Raw genomic sequence first — 12,620 nt, forward strand, 5'->3', positions numbered from 1 at the left:
AAGTACCATAACTCAAGATTCTTGGAGTAAAGCCCTCTGAGCTGTAGGTCCCATTTATCATGTAACTAGCTGAAGAAAACCTGTTTTTGGGAGCTGATTGTCTGGCTTCAGTTTAGTTTATACACATGTTTCGACCAAGTTAGGGCCCATGTAGTGAATAGTGTGTAGACTAAATGTCTTCATGGCTGTGAATTTGAGTTAGAAACCATGAAGGTACAACCCAAATATATCATGAATCCTGCAAGTACTGTGTATCAAGATCATATTAGCAGAACTGTTTCAAATGAAGTGAGAGAGAAATACTTATTTCATAGCCCAAAAGATACATTTTCAGTCTGCAACAAAATCGGTAGAGTTTTTGCTGCCCTGATGTCATTGAGGAGTGGCTGTGGAGCAAGGACAAACACGAGCCAACAGCAATTGTGACTTTGTTGAGCGGTATTGTTTGACACCCTTCATAGTGAGAGAGTAGTTAGCTGATTGGCAGTGGCAGAGTGTAGTCAGCAGACTAGGTGTTTGGTTTGAATGTGTCCTGGATATAGGATCGGCCTGAGCCTTTTTTCACAGTAGGCAAGTACCCGTTTCTTGAATCAGATTCAAGCAGTCAGTGATTGCCATTGCAGGGTGCACAGTCGGATAACTTAGTTAAGTTAAAGACTAGCCAAGTTGCTGCGTTCTGGCAGAGCTGCAGAGGTCGGATAGCACATGCAGGCAGATCAGGGAGTAACTTTGAGCGAGATGACAATTGACTGAATTACAACCTACAGGAACGGATAGTCGCAGAGATGTTGGCAGCGAGATGACAGTCATTCAGCAATACACCAAGATTCAATGCCGTCTGAGCCAGGGACACCCACACCGTGGAGTGTCCCTGTGATAGAGCCAGAGACAAGGACACCATTGACTATCCTGGAGGACAAAGATCTCGATCCAAATAGAGAAAGAGGGTCTAGTACAAGCAATGAAAAGAGAGAACAAAGAGGAAATAACTAGGGGAGAGAGAGATGGGGGGAAGGGGGTTGTAGGGGCAGAACATTTACAATACTTTCATCTGAAGGAGACTGCCACCCACCAGAAGGATAACGGTTCCGAGGCCCTAATTTGAAGTTACTGCAAAGAGAGGAGTTTTAAGTTTGGATTTGTAAGACTGTCTGATGTAAACATGGAGATTATTCTAGATCAGGGGTGTCAAACTCATTTTCACAAAGGGCCGAATTACGACTTGATAATCACACGAAGGGCCAGACATGTCGCTTACTGACATGCCTTCTTTTTAATCCAAAAATCAAACAACATATCTAGGTATATAACCTGCGTACATACGGGGCATAGGCTAGGTTTTGTTTACATATTTTGGGGGACAAATTATAGGTGGGGGGTATGGGGGTGCTCCCCCAGAAATGTTTGTGCGTCAAACACTTAATTTCCTGTATTCTGGTAGTTTATTCTGTTTCTGTTTTCTGCGTTAATTTATTGTAGAAATGTCTTTATTTTTCTAAAGGAAAAGACAACATTCAGGTTCCTGGTGAAACAAATATAAAGGACTATAATGCAGTAAGGCTCTCAGGCATCCTGGATTGAGTCACAATATGTTTTCTCTTGGATTTTTCTAAACTTTCTGCATATTCAAAACATATCACGTTTTTTTATTTTATTTTTTATAGGAATCATGACCCAGCACCAGTGTTAACTATTTATGACACTTTACATTGGTAATGAAATGCAAAGCCACCATTGGAAACAAAAGGGGTGGGCTATCAGCGGCTATCTAACATTAGCTAGTGAGCTATATTGTAACTTGAGGCAAAAGTTAGAAACCAGATAATAGCATTCATCCTTAGACAGTTGACACAATCAATCATCAATATTAGCATACTATTTAGCTACATAGATTGGCCTATTTACAGCCATTAGAAAACTGACATCTTTTCTTCAATGCAAGTTCATCAATTCATGGCTTAAAATCCTGAGCTGTGGAACTTTCAGAAGACATTCCTAGTGGTAAGCTATGCGAGTGTCCTAACGGTTGGGAGCGTGTGCGACGTGCAGATATGGCACAGGCTCCACATGAGAGAGAATTTTATTTTTATTTTTTTATGCGGGCCGAATTTAATGCAATTGCCGAATTGGTTCGCGGGCCAGATTAAATATCGAAACGGGCCAGATTTGGCCCGCGGGCCAGAGTTTGACACCCCTGTTCTAGATGAAGGGTATACACTTAGAAAACACCTTTCATCTTACTTACTTCTTTTAAACTTTTGGGATAGACAGGAGAACTGTATTTCTGAGAGCAAAGTATGCAGGATAGAATATAAAATGTAATGAGATTCATAAGGTATGAATGATCATGTTTACCATTTTATGAGTCATGACAAGCACCTTAATGTCAAATGAAGTGAAGCCAAAATTTGTGTACTATGGTCAAATGTTATGGTTTTAGTTTAAGATCCTAGCTGAAGCATTTTGAGCAATTTGAAGTTGTTAAGTACTAGACAACAAAACATTACACTATGAGTCTATGAACATATTCAAGACTCAGCAATGTGCTTTGAATGGCTGAATGCTAAACAATTTGGTCTAAGATATGTTTTTAGCTCTTCTATTTCAACTATGATAGCAGTTGTTTTGAAAATGTCTCTAATCCCAATTGTCTTCCTCTGCACATCAGCGTGAGTGTATCTCCATCCACGTTGGTCAGGCCGGTGTCCAGATCGGCAATGCCTGCTGGGAGCTTTACTGCCTGGAACATGGGATCCAACCGGACGGACAGATGCCCAGTGGCAAGACTCACGAAGGAGGAGATGATTCCTTCAACACTTTCTTCAGTGAAACTGGAGCTGGAAAGCACGTCCCCAGGGCTATTTTTGTCGACCTGGAGCCCACTGTCATTGGTAAACTTAAACTTAAATAAATATAAATTAAATTAAACAGATAATATAGTTTCTAGTGTGGTTATTTCACTTTTTTCTACCTATTCAGTCAAAACTCTTTTAAATTCATGCTAATTCTCCTTAGATGAGGTGCGCACTGGGACCTACCGCCAGCTGTTCCACCCTGAGCAGATGATCACTGGTAAGGAGGATGCTGCCAACAACTACGCCCGAGGACACTACACCATCGGCAAAGAGGTCATTGACCTGGTGCTGGACAGAATCCGCAAACTGGTGGGTAACTTGATATGAGGAGGGATCAAATTAGATGACATTACTGTATCTCATATGTGACCACTGTCTCTCCCTCTCTGTCCTCAGTCTGACCAGTGCACTGGCCTTCAGGGCTTCCTGGTTTTCCACAGTTTTGGCGGTGGCACCGGTTCTGGTTTCACCTCCCTGCTGATGGAGCGTCTGTCCGTCGACTACGGCAAGAAGTCCAAGCTTGAGTTCTCCATATACCCAGCTCCCCAGGTGTCCACTGCTGTGGTGGAACCCTACAATGCCATCCTTACCACCCACACCACCCTGGAGCACTCTGACTGTGCCTTCATGGTAGATAACGAGGCCATCTATGATATCTGCCGTAGAAACCTCGACATTGAGCGTCCCAGTTACACCAATCTGAACAGGTTGATGAGTCAGATTGTGTCCTCCATTACCGCCTCCCTTCGTTTCGATGGTGCTCTCAATGTTGATCTGACAGAGTTTCAGACCAACTTGGTGCCATATCCCCGAATCCACTTCCCTCTGGCCACATATGCCCCTGTCATCTCTGCTGAGAAGGCTTACCATGAGCAGCTCTCTGTGGCTGAGATCACCAATGCCTGCTTTGAGCCAGCCAATCAGATGGTGAAATGCGACCCTCGCCACGGCAAATACATGGCTTGTTGCCTCTTGTATCGTGGTGATGTGGTCCCCAAAGATGTAAATGCTGCCATTGCTACCATCAAAACCAAGCGCTCCATCCAGTTTGTGGACTGGTGCCCCACTGGTTTCAAGGTCGGCATCAACTACCAGCCACCCACTGTAGTTCCTGGTGGAGACCTGGCCAAGGTCCAGAGGGCTGTGTGCATGCTGAGCAACACCACTGCTATTGCAGAGGCCTGGGCTCGGCTCGACCACAAGTTCGATCTGATGTACGCTAAGCGTGCCTTCGTTCACTGGTACGTGGGAGAGGGTATGGAGGAGGGAGAGTTCTCTGAGGCCAGAGAGGACATGGCAGCTCTGGAGAAAGATTATGAGGAGGTTGGAGTCGACTCCATTGAGGGTGAGGGAGAGGAAGAGGGAGAAGAGTAGGCATAGGAATAAGTAAAACTGACTTTAAAGTCCCATGTCTGACCAAAATATATAAACATAATATCTTGTGTATGTGTAATATTGTGTTTTGTGCTCTAATGTATCACTCATACCGAGATGTAAAATATGATTTGAGAGGTTATGGACTTTAAATAAATCTGAAATTACCGGCCTTATCGTATTGTCTTTTATACTGTACTAAAATCTGTGAGGACACACCTGCTGGAGCTCCCTTATTTTATTGCATTGTTTGGTAAGTCCATCATATCCTTGTGTGCTTTTTCCTGCATTTTCATATTTGGTTTGGCCAATCCCACAGTGACTTAAAAAATGTATCTTTTTCTGATAGTTGTTCAGATTATAGAAAATAAATAATGATTTTAGAACAATAACAGGTCACAATGGGTGATATATTAAAAGCATTGCTGTGTTCAATTCTATTTTAATGTTTTGATGGCTAGGTGACATGCCAGTGTAGGTGTGTGTATAATTATCTTTTTCTTGTACAAATTGACTTAACAGATGAAGTAAAACAGTCACAAATTGGTTTATGATTGACTGAGGCAAATCAATGTTATAATATAAGAAGATTAGATAGATAAGATAAGATAAGATAAGATAAGTTTAAAACTGTTTGTGGTGAGCTGACTGAAATACAAAAGAAATTTAACCAATTCCAATTACATGGAGACCTCTGGTGGTGGTAATAGCAAACAGCTTTTTTTTGTAAACATGTCCCAGTAGAAAAAACTCTGGTGTCAATAATAAAAATAATGGCTATGACTTTCACATAGCATTGAGTTTGTGCATGCCATTGTATGATAAAACGGGAAATTTTTTGGAGTACTGAGAAGATTACTTAAATGTATTCGCAAATCTCATATTTACTTATTTACGGTGGGATTTGTAATTTATGTGAGGACTTCTGGATAAGAACTGTAGTTGAGCAGGCACAAGGGGTAAATACAAGTATGTCAAAGTAAGGGCATCAAAAATGTTAAAATTAATATAGTGAAACCATTGATTTAAAAATATCCATCTTATAATAATAAGTAGAATACTTTTAATAGTACAGAATGTATTATTGCTTAATGTGTGGAATCTTTTTACCAATTTAAGTTCCCAGGTGATTGCAAGACTTGAACTTCAGTTTGTTATTTATGGTCTGCAGGCCCTAATGGCCTGAGCTCATACAACTCGTTCTGAGTAAAGAAATCATAATGTATGAATCATTTGGATCATAACAAAAAGGCTACTCACTCACTCACATGAAACACAGTAGGCTATGTTGCTTTTCACAGGCGATAAAGGGACAGAGTTTATCAAGGATATTTTTTAAACCATTTTACATTTTTAATTGTGGCCCAAAATAACATAACTTACGTTCCCGGACAGAACTGACTGGTATGATTTCAAAAGGAAAGAAAGGACTTCGACCCAAAACTACACATACAATTTAACTATAGCCTACAATTCTAATTTCTGAACACATAATGAACAACACTAACAATAAATGTTTACCGACAATAACAAACACATTTAAAATGTTTAAAATCTGTTCGTCAATGTCTTCAGCTTCTGACACTTTCTCCTATGCATCTTCAACTTTGTCATGATCAAGGAGTGTCATGATCAAGGAGTCTCAAATACAATCAATATCTATCTATCTATCTATCTATCTATCTATCTATCTATCTATCTATCTATCTATCTATCTATCTATCTATCTATCTATCTATCTATCTATCCATCCATCCATCCATCCATCCATCCATCCATCCATCCATCCATCCATCCATCCATCCATCCATCCATCCATCCATCCATCCATCCATCTATCTGTCTGTCTGTCCAACCATCTATCTAGATAAATAAATAGATAGAAGGTGAATGATAGATAGAAAGTTAATGAATGAGCATGTGCCTTAACACAATCTTATACACTATTGTAGTCCATATTAATTTTCGAAAGGCCAGTTATTTTTGTGAGGGAACACCATTTGTTAACTAAAGGTAAATAAAACATGATGAAAATTATCAAAATGAATTTGATTTTTAGAGGTTGTGTGTAAACAAATTCATGGCATCCTATAATAATCAGATTAAATACACAACGTTTCAGAGAGAAAACTTGTAAATTGGTAAGATTCGACCGGATCACAGAAGTAGAGTTCATAAATGCGACATAAAACAAAACAGTGTAGAATTAAAAAATCCTTCACTTCCTGGTTGACGCCTTTCATTGTCCGTTACTCTCGCGCGCGTACGGTTGCAACCAGTTTCCCGCAGAATTAGTGGCGCGTCACCGAAGCATGTGACTGTTTGATTTTGACCAATAGAAATGGAGCACATGTGACCGCTAGCCAATCATAATTCAGATGCGACGTTGCACCGGCTAAGGAAGTATAAAATGCCCCGCCTTGAAAAAATTATCATCAGTTACTTCTTCTCACGGTGGTTTCATAAAGGCCGAGCTGTGAGAGATAACTTAATCTCTTCCTCTTCTTAATCCCAACCTCCTTCAGACTTCACAGTTTCAGCAAACATGGTGAGTACAAAAATTCAATGTAGATGTTTTTTTCCTTTCTTTGTCATGTGCTTAATAATGCAAAATCGAAGTTCTTAGGTGTGTCTTCACGTGGCGGCCTTGTCTGCGTAATTGTTCTTGACAGTTGAAAAAGGCGGAATTAACGGGGATTATAACAAACGGTTAATATAAGACCGATAACTAAATTGCGTTAATAGTGGGTTTTTCGAACAGAACGTTTGATGAATTTAGCTTGACAGGGCACAACCCATATTGGATTTCAGTCAGGGCCGCCGGCTTCCAGTTTTCCAGACAGCACAATGACCCACTTAGCAAAAACGTCGGACTGAAACGTTGCTCTTATTTGATGAAGCCTGGCTTCGATGAATCGGCAAGCATTCTTTTCAGACAACCCCTATTTATTAATGATCATTTTTATCATTCATCTTTTTATTTTATATTTTTTCTTAGGTCTGTAGGCCTCACATCATTTGCATAATAATTTTAAAAGCACAGCTGTGTTTGGTTTCTTTGTTCTTTAAGCACATTATATGTTAATAATCCGCCTCCCCATGACATTTTTATTTCTAACGGGGTTCTGGCTTAGAGGACTAACTGTTCTACATGACGTCATGTGACCTTGGGCATTAAGGTTTTTTTTCCCTTTTTTTTTTTTTTGAGCTCTATAGCAATCCTCAACATGTGATGAGGAGGCTTCAGCATCTGATAATCACATTTCACCATATGGAAAGGGCTACGTTTTTAACCAATAAAGGTTTAGTATAATTTTCTAAATACCACTTTTTTTTCTTTCCAAAGCGTGAGTGCATCTCCATACACGTTGGTCAGGCCGGTGTCCAGATTGGCAATGCCTGCTGGGAGCTTTACTGTCTGGAACATGGGATCCAGCCAGATGGACAGATGCCCAGTGACAAGACTCGTGGCGGAGGAGATGATTCCTTCAACACCTTCTTCAGTGAGACTGGAGCCGGGAAGCACGTCCCCAGGGCTGTTTTTGTGGACCTGGAGCCCACTGTCATCGGTAAGCTTACATTAAATATAAATTATTGAAACAATTAACATAGTTGCTAGTATTATTATCTCAAAATGTCAATATTAATACCGATTAATCGGCAATCTCTAGTTTCTAGGGTGTTTTTATTGTTTTTGTTCTCTTTTTTTTTCAAGTCATTTGAACCTCCTTTTTAATTAATGCTAATTCCCCTTAGATGAGGTGCGAACTGGGACCTACCGTCAGCTGTTCCACCCTGAGCAGATGATCACCGGTAAGGAGGATGCTGCCAATAACTACGCCCGAGGACACTACACCATCGGCAAAGAGGTCATTGACCTGGTGCTGGACAGAATCCGCAAACTGGTGGGTAACTTGATATATTAATGAGAGATCATATTACACGACGTAACTGTATCTCATGTGATTAATGTCTCTCCCTTTGTCCTCAGGCTGACCAGTGCACTGGCCTTCAGGGCTTCCTGGTTTTCCACAGTTTCGGCGGTGGCACCGGTTCTGGTTTCACCTCCCTGCTGATGGAGCGTCTGTCCGTCGACTACGGCAAGAAGTCCAAGCTTGAGTTCTCAGTCTACCCAGCTCCCCAGGTGTCCACTGCTGTAGTGGAGCCCTACAATGCCATCCTGACCACCCACACCACCCTGGAGCACTCTGACTGTGCCTTCATGGTAGATAACGAGGCCATCTATGATATCTGCCGTAGAAACCTCGATATCGAGCGTCCCAGTTACACCAACCTAAACAGATTGATGAGTCAGATTGTATCCTCCATTACCGCCTCCCTTCGTTTCGATGGTGCCCTCAATGTAGATCTGACAGAGTTCCAGACCAATTTGGTGCCATATCCCCGTATCCACTTCCCTCTGGCCACCTATGCCCCTGTCATCTCTGCGGAGAAGGCTTACCATGAGCAGTTAACAGTTTCAGAAATTACCAGCGCCTGCTTTGAGCCAGCCAATCAGTTGGTCAAATGTGACCCTCGCCACGGCAAATACATGGCTTGTTGCCTCTTGTATCGTGGTGATGTGGTGCCCAAAGATGTTAATGCAGCCATTGCAAACATCAAGACCAAGCGCTCCATCCAGTTTGTGGACTGGTGCCCCACTGGTTTCAAGGTCGGCATCAACTACCAGCCACCCACTGTAGTTCCTGGTGGAGACCTGGCCAAGGTCCAGAGGGCTGTGTGCATGCTGAGCAACACCACTGCTATTGCAGAGGCCTGGGCTCGGCTCGACCACAAGTTTGACCTGATGTACGCTAAGCGTGCCTTCGTTCACTGGTACGTAGGAGAGGGTATGGAGGAGGGAGAGTTCTCTGAGGCCAGAGAGGACATGGCAGCTCTGGAGAAGGATTATGAGGAGGTTGGGGCCGATAGTGTGGGAGATGATGATGAGGAAGGAGAGGAGTATTAAACAGGCAACATTCCATTGTATTAATGTATAAGTTGTGCCTTTTTATCAATCAATGTGATAAATAAAGTTTGTTCCTCGACTGCACTTTTCTCTCAGTGTGTCATTTCACAAGGAAGTAATACTACAGCATTGTTAATAGAGCAGTGCAGATTGTTCCGTTTCTGTAGCCCCATATTGTAGAATTAGTAAAGTAGTGGGGCAGTATGGACTAGCGGTTCTGATGTGAGTTTATAAATATATGAACAATTGTTTTGGCTATAAATGTGCAAATATAACATGTGAACCGTGTACTTTGATGTATATAAAAACACTGAATTGGGGATGCGCAGATACCTTCAGTCCAAGTAATCAAATTTGGATACTTTTCCCATGAGTATTGATGCCATTAGAGTTCTTGCAATTACTTTGAAAATATCTTATTTTTGAATTTAACAAGTTACTGATTAACATTTAATTTATCGGAGCATAGTTTGCAGTCTACTTTACTTGTTTCTAGGGGTGTGAACCTTTACAAAAATATCACAACAGTTACATGATGGCAATTTCACCTTTTTAATTTTGCGAAATGCCAAACGTATTGAATTGCATTTGTTTTTACAGCTCTGATAGTCCCTCAATGCAATAAATGCTTGTTTGTGCCACTCAAACTTGGCATGGATTGCAAAAACCCCTCTCTAGGTTGCCTTCTTCCAGTTTAGAAGATCAGGTGGTGAGTCAACTGTGCTGTTTGGAGAGCTACAATGTCTGCATACTAAGTGGAGTCCGGTATCTTAAAACACTGGCCTAAGATGAATATTGTATAAGGCTGATCCTTCTCCTGTTCTCCATCAAGGTCCTTTGAAACAATTTCAAGTTTGGCTTCATTGTGGGTCATATCTAGATTTGTGGATATCTGTGGAGGAAAAAAAAAATATGGATCACGTCAACCTCAATTAGGATTTATTTTTATTTATACATGGAAAATAAATAAACACATTTTAAGGATTTTTCTACTGCTAATGACTACATTATATCATGAGAACTACAACATAATATATAAAATATACTAAAACTATAAAATGTACTCTAGTGACTAATGTACAATTATAACATCAATGCAGATTCAAGGAAATGTCTTTAACAGCTGCAGTGACCACTATGCTTTAAATGAGTATACTAAATCCTAAGATTACACACTTCTACATTGACACACCATATACACTGTAATTACACTGTTTTAGGCAAATATTTCCTCATCATCACAAACCTGATGGCCTTGTTCTTGTTCACATGTATCCTGTGTCTGTATCTCTGTTTGGATGTCACCCTCAGCCTCACTCTCCGTATCTTCATCGGTCTCTGCCTGCTCTGTGCTCTCACTGTCAAAATCAGTCTCTGCCCTCTCCTAAGCCCGCTGGCTTTTTCTCAACTTGCTGTTGCTTTTCCTTCATTACCTATCTTAATTTAATCCTCCTTTTAAAAAGGACGTTAAGGAACTTTTATGTTTTAATTAACCAGTCTAATTTTTCCTATGGTGATAATAAATGATGTGGAACAGCAAACAGAGGCCATCAGCTAAAACAACACTATTTTTACATAGTAAACGAATTATTAATGCATTTGCACAGGTCCATCTTATTCTGCCTATTCAACATTATAAACATTCTTAAAAATCAAAAGGTTGTACGGAAGACTATCTTTCCTGAACTGCACGAAATCAGTTGTATCTGCTTCATCGTCATCATATTACCATTACTGGGTTGTACATATAAATAACAACAGCGCCCTCTATGTTCACATATTCTAATGGATCACAGATTTCGGTGTAACAACTGTCTCGCAGTACTGGCTAATCTTGCTCTGTTTCAATAATGTCTGCGTCATTGTTGTTTTTATTTTGGAGCGGGAATTTTTAAGATAACTATGGAGAAAAGCAATGGAAAGTCACACGTTTCGGCACCCCAGAATATGAATACCATATTGCTGCTGTCTTTAGGTAAGTTGTGTTGTGAAAGTCTGAGAGCTTACATTTAAATACAAATATAGTAACTCAATGGAGACGAATGTAATGTAGCCTACCTAGCAAACTATCAACTCAGGCTAATGCTAACCATTCACGCAGAGATTTTCCTCGCGAACTGTAGGCTTATGCTACTACGCTGTTTGCACTGGCTTATCTTGTAACTCACATTAATTAGTTTTGCTTACCTTTGCCGAAGTCTTGCTTCTAACTTAACGAAGACTTCCCCATTGATTGAAAAATCATTTCAGAATAGTTTGTACGTTTATATTTCGCGCGCTTCCGTAAAGAACCCATGGACCTATTAAAGAGGGTGTACCCATGGGTGTACCGCTGTAATTGATCCGACTAAAATGTTGATAGACACTACTTCCGTTTTAAGGGTCGGCTAAGCACGTAAAAGGTACATTTTATCACAAATCTTTAAAGACCGTTGGACATTGAATTAAAATCAGATCCAGACCTTTAAATATTAAGTTTGAGTTCCCCTGGTGTTGGCGTGACATCTTCGTTATTTTGGCATTTTTAGTAGAGCATTGCAGATTATGTTTCTTTAGCTTCTGCTCATGCACAAATCTGTTTGTAGGTTTTGACTGACACTTTCTTCTAGACTACTGTTGTTCACTATTTACTTACAACCATAGTGGAAATATTGCTGCTCTACTCACTTCAGTCACTTGGGGGCAGTATTGTTTAACATATGGTTGAACTCAACACTATGCTGAAGTCTGTAGGCCTCCAGCATAGTGTTGAGTTCAACTGACTTAAGATGGTAGCCAAGTTATTTTACTCCCATGACAATTTGTGTGCAGCAAAGCAAGCAGTACAAAGCAGGAAAGAGTGCAAATACCAAAAATTACAAGGCCACACATTAAAAAACGAAAGTACACATGAATAGTACACTGTACATACCAACTATGACTCTTTCAGCATTGTTATAAAATCTGCAAATCTCCCAATTAATATAATGTGTAATTTCTGCTCTCCGTGTGAACTCCCTGGGAACAACCAAGGCCTAAAGCCCCAGCCTGGTTTAAAATAGGGGTGTGGTATTCACTGTGGAAGGAGTAGGGGGTATCTCCAGCTGGCAGACAGGTGGTGTTTAAAAATACTTAGTTCTGCTGCGACTTGACTTGATTTGAATAATACTGTTCAAAAATTATAGATGAAATGTTAAAACGTTGGAAGGGAAAGTGGTGCAATTGCATGAAATAATTTAATCTAGACTGATTCACCAAAACACTACACATTCAAAAGTGTTGTAAAAGTCTTTATTTAATTTCAGCTTTCAGTACAATTGACCAGGTTTGGCTTCACAAATGCATGTCGTCAAATTCGGCAGTGTTATTTGATTACACTAAATGCACTAAAACAGACTAAACAAAATAGCTTCTACATTACACTGACCTACATACAGTATATG

General features: G+C 40.4%; 2 protein-coding genes across 2 annotated transcripts; both read left to right on the forward strand.

Moving 5' to 3' along the window:
* Positions 1 to 2,755: 2,755 nt before the first annotated feature.
* On the forward strand, positions 2,756 to 4,229 carry LOC307253345 (tubulin alpha-1B chain-like; the record flags this gene model as incomplete). The annotated part of the gene is made up of 3 exons (XM_080031337.1): positions 2,756 to 2,891; positions 3,016 to 3,164; positions 3,252 to 4,229. The coding sequence occupies exons 1-3, from the start codon at positions 2,771 to 2,773 to the stop codon at positions 4,227 to 4,229; spliced, it is 1,248 nt and encodes a 415-aa protein (XP_079887463.1). The 5' UTR covers positions 2,756 to 2,770.
* Positions 4,230 to 6,646: 2,417 nt separating this feature from the next.
* On the forward strand, positions 6,647 to 9,282 carry LOC307253348 (tubulin alpha chain-like). The gene is made up of 4 exons (XM_080031342.1): positions 6,647 to 6,777; positions 7,576 to 7,798; positions 7,986 to 8,134; positions 8,221 to 9,282. The coding sequence occupies exons 1-4, from the start codon at positions 6,775 to 6,777 to the stop codon at positions 9,196 to 9,198; spliced, it is 1,353 nt and encodes a 450-aa protein (XP_079887468.1). The 5' UTR covers positions 6,647 to 6,774; the 3' UTR covers positions 9,199 to 9,282.
* Positions 9,283 to 12,620: the final 3,338 nt, after the last annotated feature.

Source organism: Ammodytes marinus (genome assembly GCF_949987685.1).
Source record: "Ammodytes marinus genome assembly, chromosome: 7".
Taxonomy (NCBI): Eukaryota; Metazoa; Chordata; class Actinopteri; order Uranoscopiformes; family Ammodytidae; genus Ammodytes; species Ammodytes marinus.

Bases quoted from the DNA above. Each gene is read 5' to 3' on its own strand.
- LOC307253348 (XM_080031342.1), top strand. The intron at 7,799-7,985 runs GTAAGCTTACAT...AATTCCCCTTAG, and splicing joins CCTGGAGCCCACTGTCATCG to ATGAGGTGCGAACTGGGACC. The intron at 8,135-8,220 runs GTGGGTAACTTG...CTTTGTCCTCAG, and splicing joins TGGACAGAATCCGCAAACTG to GCTGACCAGTGCACTGGCCT.